Genomic DNA, 23,254 nt, shown 5'->3' on the forward strand with positions numbered 1-23,254 from the left:
AATGGAATTACTGAAATCAATCTACTTTTTCATGATATTCTAATTTTATGACCAGCACCTGTAGTGATAAACTGAATTTTCCAATTTGCTTGCTTTTAAGTCATAACAGTCAAAATTAATATTGTACGGAAGAGGATTAGGGCCACTGAAAAAAAAAAGTTAACTGATTTTTAAATCTTATTTATTTAATATGGGAAAAAGGTCAGAATTCTGAGAAAAAAGTCAGAATTGTGATAGTAAAGTCAGAATTCTGATATTAAAGTCAAAATTCTAAGATAAAAGTCAGAATTCTGAGATTAAAGACAGAATTCTGAGATTAAAGTCCGAATTCCGAGATTGAAGCTGAAATTCTGACTTTTTTTCCCATATTAAACTGAAATAATTTTTTTCTAAAATCAGTTATCTTTTTAAAAAAAAAATTTCAGCGACCCTAATCCTCTTCCGTAATACAGGCCTAAGCGTTTGATGTGATTATTTTTTTCCTAATGGAACTATTGAAATGAACCAGCTTGATGAATCACTACACTTTAAAAGCTTTCCAAATGAAAAATACATAGAGTGTGAGGATGCTCTGAAGAAGGACGTTTCTATGGAGGAGAAGCGCCTCTTTGCACCGTGAGCTCATTGTGGCTGCATGCAGAGGAGGGCGGGGCTCCCAGCATCATCGCCACCGGCCATCACTGCTTCATTGTAGGCTGCTGCTGCTCCTGCTGCTACTCATCCAGACGGTGGAAGCCGATTTGAATTTATATAAAGATAAGATGGCATCTACAGGCTTTGATTGTCGTTAGGATCCCACAGCTGATGAGGAGTCGCTCCGAGGTAAGTGCGTGGAAGCGCTGCGTTATTCTCGCTGTTTGTATTATCATCGTGGGAGTAAACAGTCAGGATAGCGGGCCTAGATGGAGATATAGCAGCGGGGATGTTATTCACAGAGAAAGCTTCGGCAATATCCGGGTAGTTGTCAATGCCATGCATCGTAACATAAGCGGTGTTATTTGGCCCTGCAGCGGCTGCTGATCGGAGCCTGGCCTACACCGGCTGGGCTTTAAAGATGCTGCTGGGATCCATCCTCTGTGCTTCTGGGTTGTTTTTTTTTTTGGCAAACAACTGAAGCTCAGGCTTCGATCCTGTTTCCATATTTGCATGCATTTGATGATAACATCAGAATCTGTCGTGCAGGTAGGATGTTGGACTGTTATCAGGTGTCTGATATTAAAATAATCCGGATTAACGTCAGTGTGAGTTGTGATTTGTAACATCCTGTGCGCTCGGTGCTTCTGTTACAACACATTAGTGACCATCATTGTAGAAGATGCTGCAGTGATGCTGCAAGACGTGATGGTCCACAGTGGGTTGGCAGGGCCTGCGCTCTCAGCTGAGCCTTCATCAAAATCTAGGTGCTATGAGAGGGGAGAGATTATAATTTATTTATTAAAATTTTTGATAAAGTTTCATCAGAAATATGGGCTGCAATTAATTTAAACCTTATAGATCATACTGAACCCTGTTTGATTAGAAAGTAGCATTAATATTATATACAGTATAGTTGATAACTCCATATGTTTTTTTTTTTTTCAATTGCCCCCTGAATTACTTCCTGTTTCTATCTGAAAAACTCACACTGAGAGAAAAGACAATTAGAAGAAATTAATTGATACAATTACTTTGACCTCGGCAGGAAACATTGCGCTGGATTTTGATAGATATGCAAGAAAAGGAGTAAAGAATAGGGCTGTTATTACCCCAGGCCTGATACTGATGGTGGAGTGGAGATAGATGAAGTTGGTCAGTTTGTAAGCAAGCATTAGGCAACAGTGGAGAGAAAAAACTCCCTGTTTGGAAGAAACCTCTGGCAGAACCAGGCTCAACATGGCCGGTTTAAATGAGACGCAGTAAGAGTCCGGGAGGAATTATACTCTGAGGAAGTTTTAGCTACGATGGTGGAGGAGGGGCTGGAGGTGGGTTGAAATGGGGTCATCTGAATGAAGTCACACAGTGCTACCACCGCCTGCGCACTAGTAGCAGACAAGTTGCAATTCGGAGGCCTTTTAAGATGAACTTTGGATACCGATTGGCTTTCGTTAAGGTGTGGTTCAAAGGTGATTGGATGTCGTAGGCGGATGAAGGCGAGTAATCCGTTTTTTCAGTTGAAGTTCCGCCTAGGCTCCATTTTGAGTCACAGTTAAATGATTCGAGTTTTTACCTTCTGATATTTTTACTATTGATTTTTCAATATATTCTTGACCATTTTAAGTATTTAATATTTTGAAGTAAAAATAAGCAAACGCAGTCCAGGATTCCGAAAGAAATAGTGAAATAACCCATATGGGGCAAAATTTAGTTTGTATTATTATTATGAGTAGCATTTTGTACCTCATTAAAAACAACAAATTTAGAGTGACTCAAAAATAGATAAAAATGAACAATTAACGCTCTTTTTACTTGGATTTCTACCCTGTGTGGGATTTCCATTGATTTCGATTGTAGGATTTATATTGATTTTATTACTATATTGTTGTGTGTCACTTCAGATAAATAAATTTTTTCAGAGCAATTCTTAAAAATAAACATTAATAAATGCACAGTATTAAAACCGTAATAAACTGGTGATAAAAACATATAATTTGGAACAACCAGACAGATACATCACACAATATAACTTTAATTCTCTACTTACTTATGTCCTGGAATTAATATTTCACACATAGGTGGTTGAATATAACAATGCATTGTGATCAGAAGCTTAGCGGCAGTTGACCGAAACCTTTTTCTCTGTAAGAGCTAATGCTGCCATCAGACAGAATGGCACCCTGGATGGTGAACCATACGCTCACATAGGGCTCATAGGGAAAAACAAGTTGCCTTGCAAAAGTCGTCATTGGATGGAAGGTAAGACACCAGATGAGTTATATAAATCCATGTCATTTAAATTTTAAAAAGTGCCTCTGCTTACGTTTATCATGAAAGGCAGTTACACTTGATTAATTTTATTAATGAAGCATTTGCTATTTCTAATGCTATAAGCATTTTGTTGCTGATGTTATGAAAACCATACATTCCTTTCCATTTATCTGTATCCAAAAGAATTGGATGGAGGGATAGATGGATCGATATAAAAAAAGTGAAATTTACGTTAAAAAGCACGTTACGTTAGAAATTTATGTTAAAAAGCACTTCTATAGAATACACAACATCTACCAGTGAAAAGAGGGATAATGTTGTGATGCAGCTTTCAGCAACTAGTGGGGGACAGGCTAGACGGGACTACTTTAAGCAGTGGGATAATGTTTAGGGTCACTTTGAGGGACACATCGTTTCACTGCATTTTTCTTAATTGGACCTTGATGTTAAATTTCAGCTGTTTTTCTTCCATACCTGCTTCAACTTTGGTTTATAACATACTTTAATACAGGTTACCAACCAGAGTCATTTAAATTAGTCAGAACTTGTCCTGTAATTTTCTTTCAAAATTTTTGTCCTTTTTTTTGTGCCCGTTTTTGATTGAATTTGTAACGTTCATATGTTCTAATTATAAATGTGATACTTTTTCTTCAGGGACAATCATCTTTTGTGTGCGTTTCATTTTAGTTTCTGTCAAATACATGTGAAACACTCCATATAGAATCCAATGAGAGATAAATAAATATTTTTCATTCCAGCTTTACTGTAATGGTTATAAACAAAGGAAATTGGAATGGAAAGAATAATGGTGGATAAAATTATATTGAAAACTTTTACATGAAATTAAACATAAACTATTTTGTAATTAATATTTCTGAACACTGATGAGCCACAGGATTTGAACCCCCACTACATCTTTTGCACATTAGATTAAAGATGCATTTAAAGTTTTATTGACAATTAACAGCTGCAAAATGTAAGAGTGACCAAAAATAAGGCAAATTCAAACTTTAAAGCATTTATTTAACCCAAGGACTTTTTATGCCCAATCCTGTTATGTTAACTGAGCTCTGCTTAAACACTGTTTTAAAAATGTGATGGCAAATGATTACAAAAGTCCTTCTTGGCTCGAACTAAAAAGTAATTCAAAAATCAAATCGCTGACTGTGGATGAGTGTGTTATAAGCTGCTGAGGTGGCTCGGGCATCTGATTAGGATGCCTCCTGGGCATCTCTCTGGTGAGGTGTTCCAGGCTCCTCCCACTGGGGGGAGGCCCAGGGTGTGACCCAGGACATGCTGGAGGGACTATGTTTCTCCCCGGAGGGGCTGGCCAAATTGGCTGAGGAGAGGGACGTCTGGGCCCCCCTACTGAAGCTGCTACCCCCGCGACCCGACCGGAAGAAGATGGATGGATGGATGGATGGATGGATGGATGGATGGATGGATGGATGGATGGATGGATGGATGGATGGATGGATGTTTAGCACAGGCATAATGAATTCCACAAAAATAAAAAAAGATTATATTGCATTGTTGAATTTGTCATATGTCAAACATCAATAGACAATTTAAAAGAACAACAATATTTACCTACAGTAGATGAATATTATATGATATACAAAACTGCAAAAAGATGCTTTACAATTAGATTTTTTTTTTTATGTTTACACCTTGTATCTGTCATGATGATTTTTAAAGATCTCACCCACATGCAGAGATTCACTCAGAGAGCCTGGGGAAATGTTAACAGGTTTATTAAGAGGTTGACAAAAAACAGAGAGAGAGATTGTATGCAGGGTTATCGCAGTGGGACTTCAGCGGTCTGGTGAACCGGAACCGGAAACTGTTAGGGGAGATCACAAAGATCAGTTCAAGGTCCGTAGGGAAAATAACTGATGAATTGCTGGATAAGACTAATGTTAGGGAGATTATGGGTTTCCCTTGGGTCCAGTTTGTGGGGGGTTTAATCCAGAGATGAATGAACTCGTTGGAGGACGGACAGGCAGACTTGCGTTGGGTCCAGAGGAGCAATGGAACGGACTGTCACCGGGTTTTCCTGAAGTGGGCTTGAACAGATCTGGTAAAGGTTTCCCCTTGCTCAGTGTGACTCGAATTAATCCTTCCAAGGGGGGTAGAAGGACCAGGCTTATCCAGTGGATCAGGAGGGCCTCCTACCGGAGAACAAAGACAAAGGCAAGGCTTAGACTCAGAGAGACAAAGCAAAGGTTAGACTCAGCTAATCTCAGTTAGGCTAGAGTACCCAATACTGGCAAACACTCTGGCATCGAGGTGGTGACAGTCTGCAGCTCAAGTACTCCTCTGGTAATGACCCAACGAGTCGCAGGTGTGCAGGGAGGCCCAACGAGAACAGGGCACCGCCTGGTGGTGGGGAGAGGAAAAACACAGAAAAACAACCCACACAAACTGGAACCCTAACAGTATCTGCATGCGGGCAGTGCTGCCCTCTTTACCTGGCCAAATTCGCGTACATTTATGTACCATTACATTATTGGTATTATAGGCTTTTAAACATTTTTAAAACAACTATAGAAACCTGACAGCTAATTTTTAAAGAGCATTTGATTATACAGCAGTTTTTGTGATCATTTTTAATTTATATTTTACCTGATTACACAAACATTTTGGATAAAAGAATGAGTTTACTGTCTCTAATGTGGAATCCAGAAAATTGGAAATGGAAATGAATGGAGTCAATACACCATAAGATTATTTTTGTTATCTAATTCAACATGTCTTTGCTTTCTTTAAGGGTGACAGTGGCGTTGGATGTAGGAGTTTGCCCTGAAATCGAAGGGTTGATGGTTCAAGCCCCGACTCCGACTATCAGTGTCGTTGTGTCCTTGGGCAAGACACTTCACCTGCATTGTCTACTGATGGTGGTCAGAGGGCCTGGTGGTGCCAGTGTATGGCAGCCCCGCCTCTGTCAGTGAGCCCCAGGGCAGCTGTGGCTACAATGTAGCTTGCCACTATCAGTGTGTGAGTGTGTGAATGGGTGAATGTATTTAGTGTAAAGTGCTTTGTTCAAGTCTCCTAACTTGAATAAAGGTGCTATATAAGTACATGCCATTCATCCATTTTATGACACGCTTTATCCCAAGCGGGGTCGCAAGGGCTGCTGGTGCCTATCTTTAATGACACTTATTAGCATAATACTGAAGTTTAAGTTAGTTGGGTCAGACATGTACAATTTCATGATGCTTACCTCTTCAATAAAGCAGAAGGAGAGGAAAGAAGTAAGGGGAGAGCCCAAGTAGATAATGTTTTGTCAGAGACCAGGTTACCTCAGGGAGTTTTTGGCGCATTCCTGAGTGACTTCCAGCCAAGTCAAATTGGCTGGATGTCGCAATGTTTTTTTTTCCACCCCATGAAACACAGCACGTTATAGCAAGCATTAAAGGGAGTTACAACAGTTAAGTAATAAAAGATGCTAAAAACGGCTGCTCAGTGGCGCAGGAGTAGCCCTGCCGCCTGTCAGCAAGAAGATCCGGGTTTAAGTCCCAGCCTGGCTCTTTCTGCATGGAGTTTGCATGTTCTGAGCATGCATGGGTTCTCTCCAGGTACAAAGACACAGTCCAAAAAATATGACGGGTTAATTGGTTTCTCTAAATTGCCTTTGGATGTGAGTGTGCATGAATGGTTGCTTGTCCTGTTTGTCTCCATTCATCTCATCAAGTAATCATGTTAAGACTGGACTTACTTGATGACTGGAGTCTGGTGTGCTATTGCTTGGTAAGAAAGAAAACCTGCAGCCGCATGGCCCTTTCTGGAACCAGTTTGAGAGGCCTGCATCTAGCCAAACTGAGCGTCATTATGATTAAAGGTTAGTTAGCCAAGGTGCTTAGGGCAATGCTCGTCTGCAAGCAAGCTGCTCAATGTGAAATTGATTTCCTAAATGGAACCTTGTATTATTATCAATAAATAGACCTGTATCTGTTCAGAGAATCAAATATAACTAGAATAAAAAGAAGTTATCTACTCTTCAGTGAGATTTTGGACTAATCATACTATTAATTATATTATTATTCCTTTATGAAGTATATTCAAGCTTTATTTTAAAAGAAAGGTGGTAAGTATAAACTCAGTTTGAACTGGCATTGCATTCTGTAAAATTACCAGTTAGCCATTTAGTATTGCCTATATAGTCATGCACCGGTGCTAAAATTAATCTGTACATTCAGAACTGGGTCATGGTGTCAGTGTGCTTCTTGATTATTTCAGATAAACATCTCATACTAATGTGCTACTGCTGCATTGCAATGCATGTACACTCAACTTACATTGACAGGGGAGAGAGAGAGAGAGAGAGAGAGAGAGAGAGAGAGAGAGAGAGAGAGAGAGTGAGAGAGAGAGTTCAGGAAATTTCTGTCCTCTCTTGACTGTGAATTTTCCCAGAATTTAATGAGCCTACTGAGCGAATGGCTGTTATTTCAGAACCAACTTTAGTTACAGCATAACTCAGGCAATAAAGTCATCAATGAATGGTCTCATTTATGGCTTTATTTTTTTCCCTTGCATTTTAGAACAGAGTAACTGAAAGAACAGGTCGTCCAAATGCAATTTATGTGAGTTTACGTGCTTGAATTTGCTTGAAAGTCACCCCATGCTCCGAAAATGTATTCTGTTTATTGAATTTGGTCAGCCACAGTAAATAGCTATCCATCTAAAGAGTTATCTATTGTGAAATTGAATAGGTAAAATTGTCTTTTAAACAAAAGCTAAATTAACACATGTAATTTAACATCACTTTCATACTATACAAAACAAAGCAACAAATCCTTTCATAGTTGTGGGGGGCACTTTTTGTACTTTTTGTCATTCATACTTGTAATTTCTGTTGCCCTTTTGTGAATATAAAAATATAACGATAAGTGCAAAAAATGATTAATGCATGGAGTAGGTGCCTGCAAAGAAGTGAGATTTTGGCATCCGTTTAAAAAGTTGGTCAGTGGAACTATAAACTGCAGAAACTATAGTTTATACAGAAGATCAGCCCACAGTTCAGAAAGCATTTTATTTCTTTTCTTTTTTTTTAAATGCTCAAACTTTAGATATAGAGCTCTAAATACCTTATATGCTTGCTTAAGAACATAATACTGTCAGAAATGTATAGGGGGAGTGGTGGCCTAGTGGTTAGGGCATTGCCCTTGGATCCCAGAGGTTCTGAGTTCAAGCCCCACTCTCACGGACTGCCACTTTGGGTCCCTGGGCAAGACCCTTAACCAAGACCCAATGGAAGCCCACTGCTCCCCAAAAGGATGGGTTAAATAAAGAGAAAGATTTTTGTTGCTTTGTACTTTTTACAATGTAATGACAAACTTACATTTGATTCTATTCAATGACAATTTTATCTAAAAACTAAGCAGTGTAGTTTTTAGTTTTCACCATAAATACCATTTAATAAAAAGGAATATAATATAGTTCTAATAACACAGGCACATGGAGAGAGTAAGATACAAATTACACCTCCCTAGGTTAAAAGTCAAGAAGAAAATGTGTGTTTTTAAGTAAGTTTTATTGTCAGTTGAAGAGTTGAGCCTCCCTGACCTCCAGCGGGAGCTCATTCCACATTTTTATGAGCCAAAACTTTGAAGTCTGTTTCCTCTGGATTTATGGAAAGACATTGGGACGGTCAAAAACATCTGTTCTGCTGATCTAAGAGCATGCAAAGGCATGTAAAGAAGAAAAAGCTTAGACAAATAAGAAGGGGCCAGACCACTAAGACAACTCACAACTAATTAAATGTTTTTAAAGTGGATTGTCAACTTGTAACTTGTGTGAGAATACAGTATACTCTGAAAAACCTTGGAGAACCTTACAGACCAGCTGTCTATATACTGCAACAAAACTGGAACCACCTGGGCTTTATTAAGCTTTTCATTAATGTGCGGAAGAGTAAAAGAAGGCGAATATACATGCATATTAGGGATGCGACGGTTTATGAAAACCGTCCGAACTGTTCGGTTCGACTGTCTCGGTTCGATTCGCGTGTGTTGCGTTCGGTTCATGCGCTGCTCCTTTTTCTCATAGGCGAAGCGTGTACACTCCAGAGCAGAAGGTGGCGGTACTGTGACCAAAGCCAACCACCAGTAGTAAACAAGAAGAAGAAGAAGCGAAGCGGCATAGCCGGGTGTAGCAGAAAAAAATCAGTTGTTGTGGAGAATTGTGTGGGTATGGCGAGTGGGAAAGAACAGGAGTTGGAAGATGCGCCAGCAGCACTTTATAGGTCTGCTGTATGGGACCACTTTGCACTTAGAGTGACCTACGATGACGGCGGAAAGAAAGTTGTGGATAAAAGTGCAACAGTGTGCAAGCATTGTGCAACACGTTTTGTTTATGCTAACAGCAACATGACCAACATGTCATGCTAACCCCGAAATCCCACATACTCCGTCAGTGCTCCGCTCCGCCCCGCTGCGCCCCAGACCGCCTGCACAAAGCAAAGCATTCATTCTCCACTGTGGCTCCCGTCCGCTCCGCTCTGAGTTCCTTGGAGATCGTAGAGGGCATGCGCGAGATGATTAAATTCAAAGCTGCAAAACATGCGGAAATGATCCAGGGTTTCCGCAGATCATTGAAAATAATTACAATTCATTAATTTTTTTGGATTTTTTCATTAATTTTTTATGGGATTTCGTTGTAACAATCAACATATACCGTACCGAACCGAAAACTGTGACCACGAAACTGTGAACCGAACCGAACCGTGGATTTTGTGAACCGTTCCACCCCTAATGCATATTGCACTTCACAGATTTCTGTGGACAGATCAAACAATGTGTCTTGTTTTTAAGTAATATACTGTTATGCAGTGTAAATCTTTTAGGCCAAATCCCAATAAAAACATTGAATTTTGTAGTTGTTAAAGGACAAATTGAGAAAATATTCATCGCTGGGAGTCAGATTTCAACTAGTTTTGCTTCAGATTTAATATTTATATAAATATGAGTTAATAAAAATAGTGTTTTAATACATTGTATGACATGAAATGATAGTTATCACAAGTTCAGGTTGTGTACCTTTTCACATTAATGATGAGATTAATTATGTTTCATGACACAAATTAAGCTATGTTTAATTATAAGCGTGATACTTTCAAACTCAGACTGACTCCCCTGAACCGTACATAGTGTGTATGAGCCTGGAAAGGAGCTAGTAGAGAGCAGTTTCAAACATGGGACAAGGACAAGACTAACAGAGTCAGCAAAAACAGATTACAACCAGTCAGATAACTATGGATGCTATGCAGAAACATATTTTTAAAAAGAGAAGCGCTTACAGTGGCAAGTTGCTGACATTTTATAGATGTATCCAGCTCATTCGAGATATATAAAGGGCATAATTTAGATTTTGCTGCGATGCGGCATTATTGTGGCTGAAACCCTTAATGTTACAGAGAAGAGCTATTGCATTATGGGTAATTTGTAAAGTCCCACCTCCAACATGATCTTGTCTGTTTTAGACTGTAGAGTATGAGCCTTTGCAAACTGACTTACATTGGTATAAGTCAGTGTGGCCGCCAAGGCTACATATCTACTATAGGCCGACCATGGTATTCAGTTAAATTTCTATAGAAATGCAAGATATTGACCAGTATATAGTTAGGGCTGAAAGTTTTTGCGACAAAACAAATTTGCAATTGCAATTTTATCACAATTTTCTTTTGCAATAAGTACAAACATATAGATGTTCTACTCCAGGTGAGCATTTTTTTTTCAGGACCTTAAAAGCTTGCTATCCAAGAGTCGTTGCAGGGACTTTAGTTTGATCTTTGCATGAAAAGTTTCTTAGTTCTACTATCATAAAGGGATCAGCGTGCTAGCTGCAACTCTCTCATCCATTCTGTTTTGCAGCAAACCCACTGATTTATTATTTTGTATTGCTTCCACTTAAAGGGCAGAAGGGAGAAATTAAGCGTCTTTCTCTTGTTAAATGTAATCTGACAAAAAATTTGTTCCTCTATGATTTGAAAATTGTGTTTTGCTAAATTGCAATTATATTACAAAAGCCGATAATTGCCAGACCATAGACTAGTATAATTTCAGACCTACATCCGGTCTTATCTTCGTTGTGTTATATAAATTCTGGTAACAACAGATATCCTTATTTCATGTTTAATGGAAAACCAACTATTTTCATTTAAATCATCATCTGGTTATAAACAAAAGCTTTCTGTTGTATTGAGGATGGAATTCCTTTAGGCAAGCAAAATGTTACCATGTGAGTTTTAGTTTCTCCATAGCATTAAATCAATTTTTGTTCTTCCTCTGTCCTAAATTTTTTTACAATGAGCTGTCTACAATTAGTCGTGGAAGGGTCAGGAGACCAATGTGTAATATCTGAATTTTGGTCTGACTTTATGGTGAATAGATGATGTATGTGCCTTTGGCTTTATTGGGGGTTGGGGGGGGGGGGGGGGGGGGTATCGGGCTGCAGTTATGAACTAATAAAACAAACAGGACCTTTGAGTGTTTTTTTTGTTTTTTTTTGGAAATATGAAGGTTTTTCTGTATACTATATTACCAGATGAAAAATAAGCTGAAAGTTTTTTCAAATTTATTTAAGTTGTCATTTGAGTTTTTGATGTGTCCGTCTTCATCAATGTCAAGAAACAGCTCAAGACCCATGAGTTTAAGCCCAACTTTGCATGGATCAAGTTGACTAATCAAATCTATGATGAGTTGAGTGTCAATCCATGGTAAAGGTGATATCACACTGATCAACATACTGGAAAATAACAAAATCCGAAAGAGTGATGGAGAGAGCACGTTGAGGATTTAGAACTCCAAAAATTGTACATTTTGCTCCATATCCAAGGAAATATATCTGAAACCTTTTCTCCAGGGTACCTGTTTAACATAGGTAACTTTATCCTAATGTTTATTGGTAATTTTTTTTAGATACCCTCATAAATACAGAATCTCCATTTTGCCTCCGGAACCCTTAAGTTTGAGAATATTGCATAATAGCAAGACAATTTCTCCCATGCCACCCCACCAGCTAAACTGTTTAAAAATAGCAGGATACATAGTTGCTTTATTATTTATGTGCCAAAATCCAACTCTACTGTCTGAATGTGGCTACAAGAATAAATGTTTTCCTATTTTGAAGCTCAGTTTAAAATCCAGCAAGTCCCCTTCACCACATGCCTTTTTGCCAAAAACCAGTGAATATCTGTCATGTGATTGTTGATTAGTGTCACAAGCAGTAGGGATATCTCCACTCTTCTGGAATATTTGCACATTAAAAGAAAACTTCAGACCACCTTAAATTATTGTCGTATTGTGTTTTGTTTGGATTACTTCCTTGCATTTATTTGCACAGTCATTTAACTACCATCTGTTATTTAATCGAAAAAGCATATCCTATGTTATTATTAAGTAAGGTGTTTTTTATGCTAATAGAATATTTTCCAAGGCTAATTATTTACCATGTTTTAGCTTAGCGTTAATGAAACCTGCAAATATGTACATCTAAATATGTATGTATTCGGCTAAATATGCACTACCACTCTTTGAAAATTAAATAGTTAAACATTATATCTTTTTTTCTCCACATTTTATTTGAAAGGAGAAAGGAAAACACAAATTATTTTAAAATGAATCGACACTAAATCTGAGGAAAGGGTTTTGCTGAAACTTGGTGAAGCAGAGGCTAGATAAAACAGTTTCTTCAAAGTGTGCTCCTGTGTGGAACAAATATCGTTATTTCACTAATCAGCAGGTGGTTTCCAGCTCCAATCCTAAAAGTGACTGTAATGCTAATCAGATTGACTTATGCTTCTGCCATATTTCTATCCAACCAGGCCATCAGAGCAAAATCTGGCATTAGTGGGCCAAATGTAGGTTAATGCAGCATTAGTGTTAACGGTGAACTATGTTTGGCTTTGCATTATTATGTTATCATCTGGTCAGGGTTGGTGGTCTTGTCCTTGTCTTTCAGTGATCAACTCATTCTTTCTTGTAGATATACTATAGACACAGTAATAGCTAAGCCAATAGCTAACTGTATGTGCTCTTTCATCCTTGACTTGAAAACTACTAAAAATTTCATGAAAGTTTTACAATTTGAATACAATTATTTTTGTTTGTTCCGCACTAGATTCATAAAGCAACCATGAAGAATGTAGTGATGGAGATATGTGCTTGTTTTTCTTGAGATGCTCAATGTGTTTTAACATACTGCTCTGATTTTATAATGAAAAAAGTAATATGTTGTAAATATGTATGAACTTCCTGTGGTTTGGCTGCTACCTTGGTCAGGTCTCTGTTGAAAAAGAGATTCTGAATCTCAAAGGGACTTCCTGCTTAAATAAAGGTTAAAAAATAAAAATAAAAAAATATAGTAGAACTAAATGAGCTGACAGAATCTGTTTTCATCCAGTTTCTTTTTTAGTAATGATGTCATTCAATAAATTGTTGGTTGACTTTAAAAAATACCCCCAGGTGTATTGACAAAGTTTCTCCGTGGCTGCTTGGCATTACCGTTGCCTAGGTTTTTGCAAACATGATGTACCTAAACTTTAAATAACAAAAATGGCAAAAGCCAAAAAACTTATGGAAAATGATGGTTTCCCTATTCCTTTTCTTGTCCAGCAGTGCAAGTTTGTCTACAATTAGTTGCAATATTCTACATAAAGAAGGTTTGTTTTTCACACTACACCCACATACCACAACTGAGCTTAAATTGTCTGTAATGTTGTCCTAATAGTTTATTGTTGTTGTCCATGTATAGTTATACTGCTATATAGTACTTGTAAATAATGCGGACCTCCTGTTCAGTAGGCCTGTCAAGATAACACATTTTACTGGACAATAAACTGTTGCAGACGTTAGTGCGATAAATTATACTGCTGTTGTTCCGTTTGAATCCAAAGTGCTTATACACTTCAGCTGTCATGTTTAGCTTTGAAACCGATTTCTTTTGTGTTTTTCCAAATCCCAGGAAACATTATTCTGGCTTGCTACTCTTTAGTCATGAGCCTGTCATGCTGCACTCACAGTGCTAAAGAAACAATTAGGGGAGGGGTGGTACTGATGCACCAGAATGAAGCCTTTTGTCATCTAGACTCTTTACCAAAAATGTATGGGTTTTTTTACCTTCTACATGGAAATAAATAGTCAGAAAATGGCAGAAGAGACTAGAAATGTGTCATTTTATGCCATTTGGAATATTCAGACATAGCATCTAGCCACTCACAGAGGAAATACGTTGATGTGGGGTCCAGAGGGGGAGAGGCAGAAGCCAGATTGAAGGTTCAGGCTTGTGTCATACACAGTAGACAGAACAATCCAAACAGGGACAGTGGCAAAGAAACTTGCTTTGAGCAGCAAAGAAGCGTCTGCTGTTTCATCTTTGATAGTGTCCACATTGAAGGTCTGATGAGTGTCTAGAGCATCAAAGATGCTCCATCTCCAATGTGCATTCAATAATGGTCAGATGCAAGTTAGGAGGAGCTACCCCTTCTTCTTTCCAGTTTCTTGTACAGTGCCGGATAAAATTGAAATAAAAAAAAAATAAAGGTAGAGAGTACAATTCTTGGAACAAACATTGCTGAATTTCCGACTCACAAAAGCAGTTTTCAAAAATCTGTTATTTACCTACTGAGAGCCAGAAATATAAAGTTCTCGTTCAGCTGCAGTTACTTTGGGTAATTGAAGCTGCCGCAGTTGTAACTGCTCAAACCTGATTGCTAATGCAACAAATGGAGAGGGAAGTGACATCTTGGCAGCAGCTTTACAGGGAGGAACAGGAATCATAAAAAGTTGAGTTTGGAATGTGACCTTTTGAGACTGTGAAGATACGTATTTTATGCAGATTACAAGTTTAATTAGGTGCCATTAGTCATGGTAACTAGTGGAGGATAAAAAAGCTTCTAGAAGAACAAGTTACAGGTCTGTGAGGGTCAAAAGTTGCTTGTTCGTGGATGACCAATTACTTAGTTGAGTTTTATAAATATATTTAAAAAAATCTTAGAATGTCATATGTTGGATCTCTTCCCTCATTTTGTCTCTCATATTGAAAGATGCGTATGACTTCAAACTACAGACCTCTTTCATATTTCTAAGTTGGAGAACTTGCACAATCAGTGGCTGACCATCCTTTTTTTTTGCCCCATTGTAGGTTAACTTTTGAGTAAATGACATATGCATAGCAGGCAGTGTCAACAGTGGCCGTCAGGTGCAAAAACACAGCAAAAGACTAAATGAGCTGCAAAAATGTGTGACAGAAACTCAGAAACATCTATCCATCCATTTTCTTTCGCTTATCTGGGGCCGGGTCGCGGAGGCAGCAGTCTAAGCAAAGATGCCCAGACTTCCCGATACACGCACACTTCCTCCAGCTGCTCTGGGGGGACCCCGAGGCCACACCAGGCCAGCTCAGAGACATAGTCCCTCCAGCATGTCCTGGGCCTTCCAGCATAACTATGAGATAGCTCAGGATAACCTGAGCCAATTTAACTGTAAACTTTATCGTAAAGCAAATTTTCAAGCATTGCCTTAAAAGTAGACAGGGGGTCTTCTTCACAAACTAAAACTTAGACTTATTGTCTTTTTTTATACACAGTGTATACAAAATGAAATTTTGATGCATACAGCTTTCAAACAGTGAATGAGCAGCTTAGCAGTGAAATGGACATTTCCATTTATAAAGTGCAGCAGTGATCAAAATGTAAACAGTGTAGGAGAGAGGGTGCAAAAAGGATTGATGTGGAAGGTTCAGAGCAGTGCAAAAATGAATAAATGATTAAGGAGCAAAACTGGTAGTTGTTTGGACAGGAGAGGAGCCTGATAATTAAAAGACCTGCTTCCTATTCTAATTTTAGAAATTCTGGGAACCTCTAGTAAACCTGCAGCATTCTATTCTGGATTTTACAGGAATTCAATGAAGAGAAGCCAAGATAGGAGAGATATGATCTCTCTTTTTAATTTTCATCAAAGCTCTGGCCACAGTATTTTGGATCAGCTGAAGGCTTTTAACTACAGTTTGTGTACTTCCTGATAGAAAAAATTGCAATAGTCAAACCTTGAAGTAACAAATGCATGGACAAGTTTCTCTACTGTTCTGTACTTTAAGAAATATCTCTATAGTGTTTTGTTTTTATTTTTTTGCAAGCATTCTGCAGTTCTTTTGTGATCCATGAAGTTTCAGGATATTTATAATTTTTCATCAATTTTATTATTAGACAGTGTTTATCAAATCATCTCTTAAAAATATATAGGAACATTATGTAAAGTCCAAATCTGATAATTCTTTTCGTCTTTCATCTAAAATTCTTAGATTTTTTCATTCCTTTTAGGTGAATGTACTTGGTGCCATTTTTGAAAGCAGACTGTCCTTCATGTCACACATCTAAATGAATGTCACCCACTCTACATATTTTCACCTTTGCAATATTAACCGTCTCCGTCCATCTCGCACCCAGTGTACTACTGATATACGCTTTTGATCTGTAATATGATCCATGCTAACATTTGATTGATTTTATGTTAAGAATGATTTTATGCAATGTATGCGGCTGAAAGTAACCAATAGTACTACAAGGCCTGAGCTGAAAACTCCTAGGTGAACACAAACTGAAAGTGCATAATTCTCTATAAAGTTCTTTCCATACATCTTACACAATGTCCCTTCTGTTTACCTTCCACTCCCTAAGCCCTTGAGTCTAACAGGAGAATGAGGAGGAGGAGGAACGGGAAAGACTTGGAAGGTTTCTTTAAAGTCTCAATGAAAGCCTCTGGAGTGCTTCTTCAATGATATACTGATGGCTAAGAAAGGCCGCACGAAAGGCGAGAAGCCTGAAGCCCTCATTTCTGCCTTACAAGCAGCCAATGAAGATCTCAGGTCCAAGCTAACTGACATCCAGATAGAGCTGCACCAGGAAAAATGCAAGGTAGAGTCAACAAGAGGCTGAAGTCTTTACTTTATTGTGGCTTCAATCACTGTATAATTAGAATCAGAAAGAAAAATGTTAGTCTTTTAAAATAAAGGTTTTCATTCTCCCCTTAATCTCCCAAAGGTGAGCAAGCTGGAACGAGACAAGGTGCAAGAAGTGAAGCGAGTGCGAGAGCAGGAGCAGCACCGTCACACTGCCATGTTAACAGAGCAACGGGCCAAGTGGCATGAAGAAAAGCAGAAAGAGCTACAGGCTCTGCGGGAAAACCTTACCCGGCAGCATGAGCAGGAACTGGCACGTCACGCCAAGATCAAGGACCAAGAAAATCAGCGCCTCAAAACTGCCCTGAATGCAATGCGAGATGGTAGTGGAGAAAAGGTGAGTTTTGATCAGGATGTTTCACCTTCACCAAAGTTTTTCTTTTCAGTTGTGTTTAGGCTTGTGTATCTGGTGTAAAACGGGTATTGATTATATGATAAGTCATATTAAAAGGGAAATCAGTTGGGTTTTTTTCTGACATGCAATAGAAACATATGATATGGTGCCCAGACTGCAAACTCCTACAACGTTTAAATATCACTTTTCACGGATCTTGTCTAAAAAGGTATATATTTGAAGCCTTGTGACCAGCATGGTCACTCTGATGTTTATGGGTGTGTGTCTGACCGTTTTTCCTAACAGCTCTGTCTCCACTGAAGCCTGCTTGACATTTGCCATGCGTTCACTTTTTTCCACATTATAAGTCCTTTTTATACTCATTTGACTTGGGTCTGTCAAAATGATTATACAAAAAATAACAAGTTACTCCTGATGCTAAATGTAATGCAACCTAAATGCAATGTAACCATGCAACAGTTAGTTATTGGTTTATTTAGTTAGAAAAGATATATTTTGCAAAATTATCCCCTGCAAGAAACGTTATGCTCACAAACAACATTCCTGCTACTGACTCAAGAGGAATCAAACATATAGCGTGTACAGTACTGTTGTATTTCTGTTGTTTATCTTTACTCCTTCTTTTGTATTTAATTTTTTACTTTTTTCCTAATTATGTTTCCAGACAAGTTTGTTTTAAAGGGTGAGGACAAATACATTCTCATCACTTCCTCAATCCACTCATTCTTCCTGCAAAGATAGGAAAGGTCAGAGTGCTCACTAGGGTATTTCTTTGCGACAGGACATCCATTTTACGTACTCCAGTCAGAATTGTATCTTATATTTTGTTTTTTTTGCCAAGAAAAATATTTTTTTGTTTAAAGCTGCAACAAATGATTATTTTGCAAATTGATTAATCTATTGATTTTTTTTTTGTTTAACCGATTAATAATCAGACAGCCAAAGGTTTCTTACAGAAGATTTATTATAAAATGAAATGAGGTGAAACAAAAAAAAAATCCACTTGATAAGTTCTGAATAGAGCATATTGACAGAAGAAAAATATTTTTATTTTTTTTAACTTCCCGCTTTCCCGCTTTCAGCTAGAGTCACATTTTAGAGTCTCTGTACTCCAGTTAACGATTAACCGATTACTAAATTATTTGATAATTATTTCAATAATCCATTCATCATGATTATTCTGATTAATTGTGTTCAGACCTGTTTGTTTTTACACACTAGGATACAGTCACATTATCCGAATACAATGGTGCCTCTTTTTTGCATGTACGTAAGTTCAAGTTTTTTTGGGTGCATCTAAAATTAAATGTACATTTTAAAATGAATCTGCTTGGAAACAACAGAATATGTGGCTTTTGGCAGAAAAAAATGTCTATTTGGACAAAAAAAAAATAAGTAAAGTGGATGATTGCTGTACTGTAGATGTAAAGAAAAAAACAAGATGCAATTGTTTTTTGTTTTTTTTTATAATACGTTTCCGATGCCTCTTCAGGTACGCACAGCACTGACCCTGGAAGCTAAAGAGGAGGCAAGGCGTTTCTTTGACCAGGAGAGAGTGAAGCTCCTGCAGGAAATAGTTGAGCTGAAGGCTTCCAAGAAACAGACTGACGAGGCTCTGAGCAACATGATCCAGGCGGACAAAATGAAGGCTGGAGATCTGCGGGTCGAACATAGACAGCATCAGGAAGAAATCTCTAAGATCAAGTGGGACTGTGAGAAGGACATCCGCAGACTGGTATGCACAGACACAGTAGCTAAAAACATGGGAAGCCAGACAAAAGCAAACTGATTCTGTTTAGGTCAATTTATTTAAGTGGCTCCAGTTCAGATGAAAAGCCATCTCTGGGCTTAAGGTTTCCTGGAACAATAATTTTTCTCTTTTTTGGGAATCTTGCATAGCTTTAGACAAATAATATTTTGGAGGATTTAAAAAAATATTCAGTATCATGCAAAGTTTTATTGATATGTATTTTATTATTATTTTTTTTATATTGTAGCTGAGCTATGATGTTTGGAACAAGAACCTCTTCCGTCAATTTTTCACACGGTAGTTTTTTTATATTGCTATTCCATTTTCTCTTTCAATAGGTGGATGAAATCAAATCCAAGGACCGCACCATTTTCTCTTTGGAGAAGGAGCTGGAGTCAACAGCTGGGTGCCTACAGAAGCTCCAGCTGCAGAAGGATGCTTTGGATGAACAACTTTTCCTTGTAAAAGAGTCAGAGTGTGGCCTGGGAAGTCCAAAAAGGGAAATTCCAGGAAGAGCCGGCGATGGTGCAGAGCACTGTGGAAGCCCTGTAAGCAAAAAAGCTCATTATTAGAATTTAACAAAAAAGGTGACTTTTCATGAGTCAAATTAAAAGCATCCCAAAGTTCAATTCCTAAATTTCCAGGTTCTCCCTTTTTGTACCAGTGAAATCATTTTGTTTAGATCTTCCCTGTTACACCATTCTTTTGTTTTTTTTAAAAAAAACTTATATTTCAGTTCAGTTCTATTTCTTTTCATTCATTTTCCCTCATCAGCTTTTCTGCTTTTGTTCTCACCTCCTCCAAATCTCCTTTAATTAGATCACATGGTCCCTTCCACTTCTGGCTCAGTATATAAGCTCCTGATTTGTCATTGCTCACTGCTGTTCCTCTGTTAGTAACACACCAGTTTCTCCTGTGATTCCCCTTAAGTGAAATGAGTTCAGTCAGCTGAACTAAGCAAAGCTGGTTTCACAAGAGCTTTATGATGAGCTGTACCTCTGTTTACTAGCCCTGACTGAGGGTGGGCTCAGACGTCTTACATTAACCAGGGTTTGATGTTGGAGGAGGTTAAACGGGGCCACAAGCTACCACTGTCTCACCCACAGCTCCATTACTTTGTAATCCTTTTGTACTTTGTAATCCTGTCGCAGAAAGTGTGGCGTCTTCCACTCTCCCTATTACTATAGCGTCACCTTCAGGGAAAAAGGAAAAAGGTTGAAGCCTGGAAGGTTCAGGGCAAACTACAATCTTGTCCAAAGTACCTGAGCCTGGTTGTCAACGATGGGAGTACTAGTACCCATTCACGAGGCCTGACAATCAAAGACTGTAAATAATGACTTGTGCTGTAGGTGATTGACAAAGAACTTTACTAAAACATGCCGCAATATTTAAGTTCACCCATTTGATTGATGATTTGTCAGTTAATACATGTTTCTTTTGTGGCCATGACAATGGAAATTTTTACCAGACTTACAAACATGCGAAATATAGATGCAAAAACTGTGCCCAAAATCAAATTCAGGTTTAAAAATTGGTGTGCAGGTAGTAAGTATTTGAATTTCACATATGCCATGGTTGTAATTTTTCTTGCCGCTTCTGTATAACAAGAAGCAGAATAGTGACCTGTGTCGGTTACTAATGGCGCTCAGGTCAGATGAATGCAACCTAATCATTCACACACAGGTCGCATTAGAAAAGATCAGATTCGGATCGGATTCAGGACCACATAGCCAAGTGGTCTGGGTCGCATTGGAAAAAATCGGATGTGTGTTATTTAGACAGCCATGAAAAGATCAGATCCAGGTCGCATATGGGCAAAAAAATCGGATTTGGGTCACTTCAGGCTGCAGTGTGAACGTAGCCAAAGTGTTTCTAAACAATCTGTACTGTAATGACTCATGGCCTGTAGCCCCCATCATTACACCCACAGCAATGAACCAAGTATATCCATCATCTGTCACTTGATCCAGTTTTATCACGTGTTCTTCAGCACCTACTGTTCCATTATCATCTCTGACGTGGACTGCACCTCCTTATCAGCAGTAATGGTGTTACTTAAGCCTCATATTCCTGATCCAAAGCTTTTCAGGGAGGTTGGGAAGCCTCTCTCATTTATCTGATTCCTAACTCTCAGATGGGGGGGCAAAGTCCCGTTTTATGATATTTTAAAAAATGTGTATGACAAAATCTCCCTGTGGTGACAATGTTTTTATAAACGATTGCCATGTCGTGTTGGCCTTTTGTTTATTTATGTGCTTTATACTTTTTTTTTCACTTTGGTAGTAAATAAAGCACACTGTGTGTATTTACATTAACAACAGAGCTTGCCTGGAAGTGCGATACTGTACAGCCTCATATTCCTGATCCGAAGCTTTTGAGGGAGGTTGGGAAGCTTCTCTCATTTATCTGATTGCTAACACACAGATGGGGGTCATTTATAATCTTTACATACCTCATTCAAAGGTCTCCGAGGGATCCAGGAGGGATCTGGTCCCATGTTCTCCGTGGGGGTTGAGGATGATGGGTATCAAGTTTGATTTTAGTTAGAAAACATTGGATAAAAAAAACATTCTAAATTAAGTTTGTAAAGGAAATTGGGGATTGCATGAGATTTGGCTATTCATGGAAATATGGCAAGATATGGCCGATAAGGCATAAAATTCAAAGAAATTCCATGGTGAATATTTGTTTAGTTTTGTTGATCTAATAAAGTTAAGCCTAAAATGATTGATATCTTTGGCATACTTAGATTTGCAGTAAGCACCCCTGGCTGGAGGTAATATTCTTTTTATGAGACTCAAGTCTCCACTTGAATCTGAAAGAGAGTCTTTTTAAGTATCTAAAGATAACTTAAAGGTTGAAAAGAGGTCTTCCAGTTTCAAACACTTTAAGCTCCTCACCAAATACAATTAATCATATTAACAGTAGAAACATGCACAGAGCTGGTCAAATTAGAAAAAAAGGTTAGACTTCTGTCAAACTTAAAAAGACTTTCAATTGATTATGCCAAGGCTATGGATAATTCAATACGCAATTGTTTATTTGAATAATAAGCAGGAGAAATTGGCTTTTTGCTTCTATATATTTTATTTGTTCTCTGAGATGTCCGTTATCTTTTATATCTAGTTCATCCTTTGTTTAATCATTCTAATATCAAACAAAACTTAACAGGGTTAGAAGGATTTTTGACCTCTGAACTGTGTTAGGCATGTACACCAATGGAGGCAAAAATTTAGAGGATTAAGATTTCTGAGGATTTTTTTTTTCTGTCTTGATTAGGATTGTTGCAACTTTATCTTATTCTACTGTACAATTTTGACTTTAATTTGGTATCTCAAGCAGAAGCGTGCACAGACTTTTTAAGGGCAGAGGAAGGGAGAGAAGGATACATATAGCACTTCCTTATCAATGTGGGGGACACTTTAGCATCCCTCCCAGTGCACACTACTGTATCTTTCTGAAGTATGGGGCAGTAGTGCTGGGAATGTAACTAAAAATGTAACTATCTAATTTCTGGAGTCTGTAGATACTGTAGAACAACTTCTCATGATTTTGCCCTTTGTGGACCTCTGTTTCTGTTTATTTTTGAGTTTTCAGATATTTATGTCATTCTGTTTTTTTTCTGTTCCATTGTCTGTTAGATTTAAGCTATGTTGCATTTTTTGAGTTACTCTCTGTTTCCCCTTTGTGCCTGTCTCTTTCCCCTAGCTCCCTTCTACTCACATCTATACATACCTGCTCCATATCAGCTGATTAGCCAGTTCTTTGTTCCTCCCTCCATATATACACCTCCTGTGCAGTTCCTCACTGCTAGATCCTCTCCATTGCTTTGCTCCTCATGCATGTTTCTCCCTGACGTCTCTCTCTTTTTTTTTTTTTTTTTTTTTTTTTTTACGGTTCCTTGATTTGTGCTTCTGTTGCCATCTGCATTTAAATTAAATCTCTTATCAATGCATTTGGGTCCTCAAAAAACTCCCCCCAAACCTGACACAAGTTTAATAAATATCACAGGTACCCACAACTACAGTAATATAAAAAAAGGAAAACATGAAAAAAGTTGCACTGTAAAAGATATTCAAGATAAACATGTCTCAAAAAATAAACGTTGTGTTTATTACTGTAGAAGTTAAATTTAGGTAAAAGTTTGAAACTACAAGTATAAAAAAAAGGAAAGCAACAGATAAACAGCAGATGAAATTATACAGTAAGCATGATTGTGGAAACACTGCTCAAATATCTTGTTTAAAAAAAACTTCTAGATGGTCAAAAATTAGTCAAACTTCAGTTAA

At 38.0% G+C, this 23,254-nt stretch overlaps 1 protein-coding gene across 2 annotated transcripts in view; it reads left to right on the plus strand.

Annotated features, from left to right (window-relative positions):
• The first annotated feature begins 694 nt into the window (after positions 1-694).
• jakmip2 (janus kinase and microtubule interacting protein 2) overlaps positions 695-23,254 on the plus strand; it is a 47,121-nt gene continuing 24,561 nt past the window's right edge. For both annotated transcript variants that reach the window (XM_038302210.1, XM_038302211.1), the window contains exons 1-5: positions 695-822; positions 16,580-16,816; positions 16,943-17,197; positions 18,708-18,950; positions 19,304-19,513. In XM_038302210.1, the coding sequence (XP_038158138.1) occupies positions 16,688-16,816; positions 16,943-17,197; positions 18,708-18,950; positions 19,304-19,513 (837 nt within the window). In that variant the 5' untranslated portion in view covers positions 695-822; positions 16,580-16,687. The remainder of the gene's footprint in view (positions 823-16,579; positions 16,817-16,942; positions 17,198-18,707; positions 18,951-19,303; positions 19,514-23,254) is intronic.

The sequence above is a fragment of the Cyprinodon tularosa genome, unplaced genomic scaffold, assembly GCF_016077235.1.
Source record: "Cyprinodon tularosa strain WSP-4 unplaced genomic scaffold, ASM1607723v1 ctg484, whole genome shotgun sequence".
Lineage (NCBI taxonomy): Eukaryota > Metazoa > Chordata > Actinopteri > Cyprinodontiformes > Cyprinodontidae > Cyprinodon > Cyprinodon tularosa.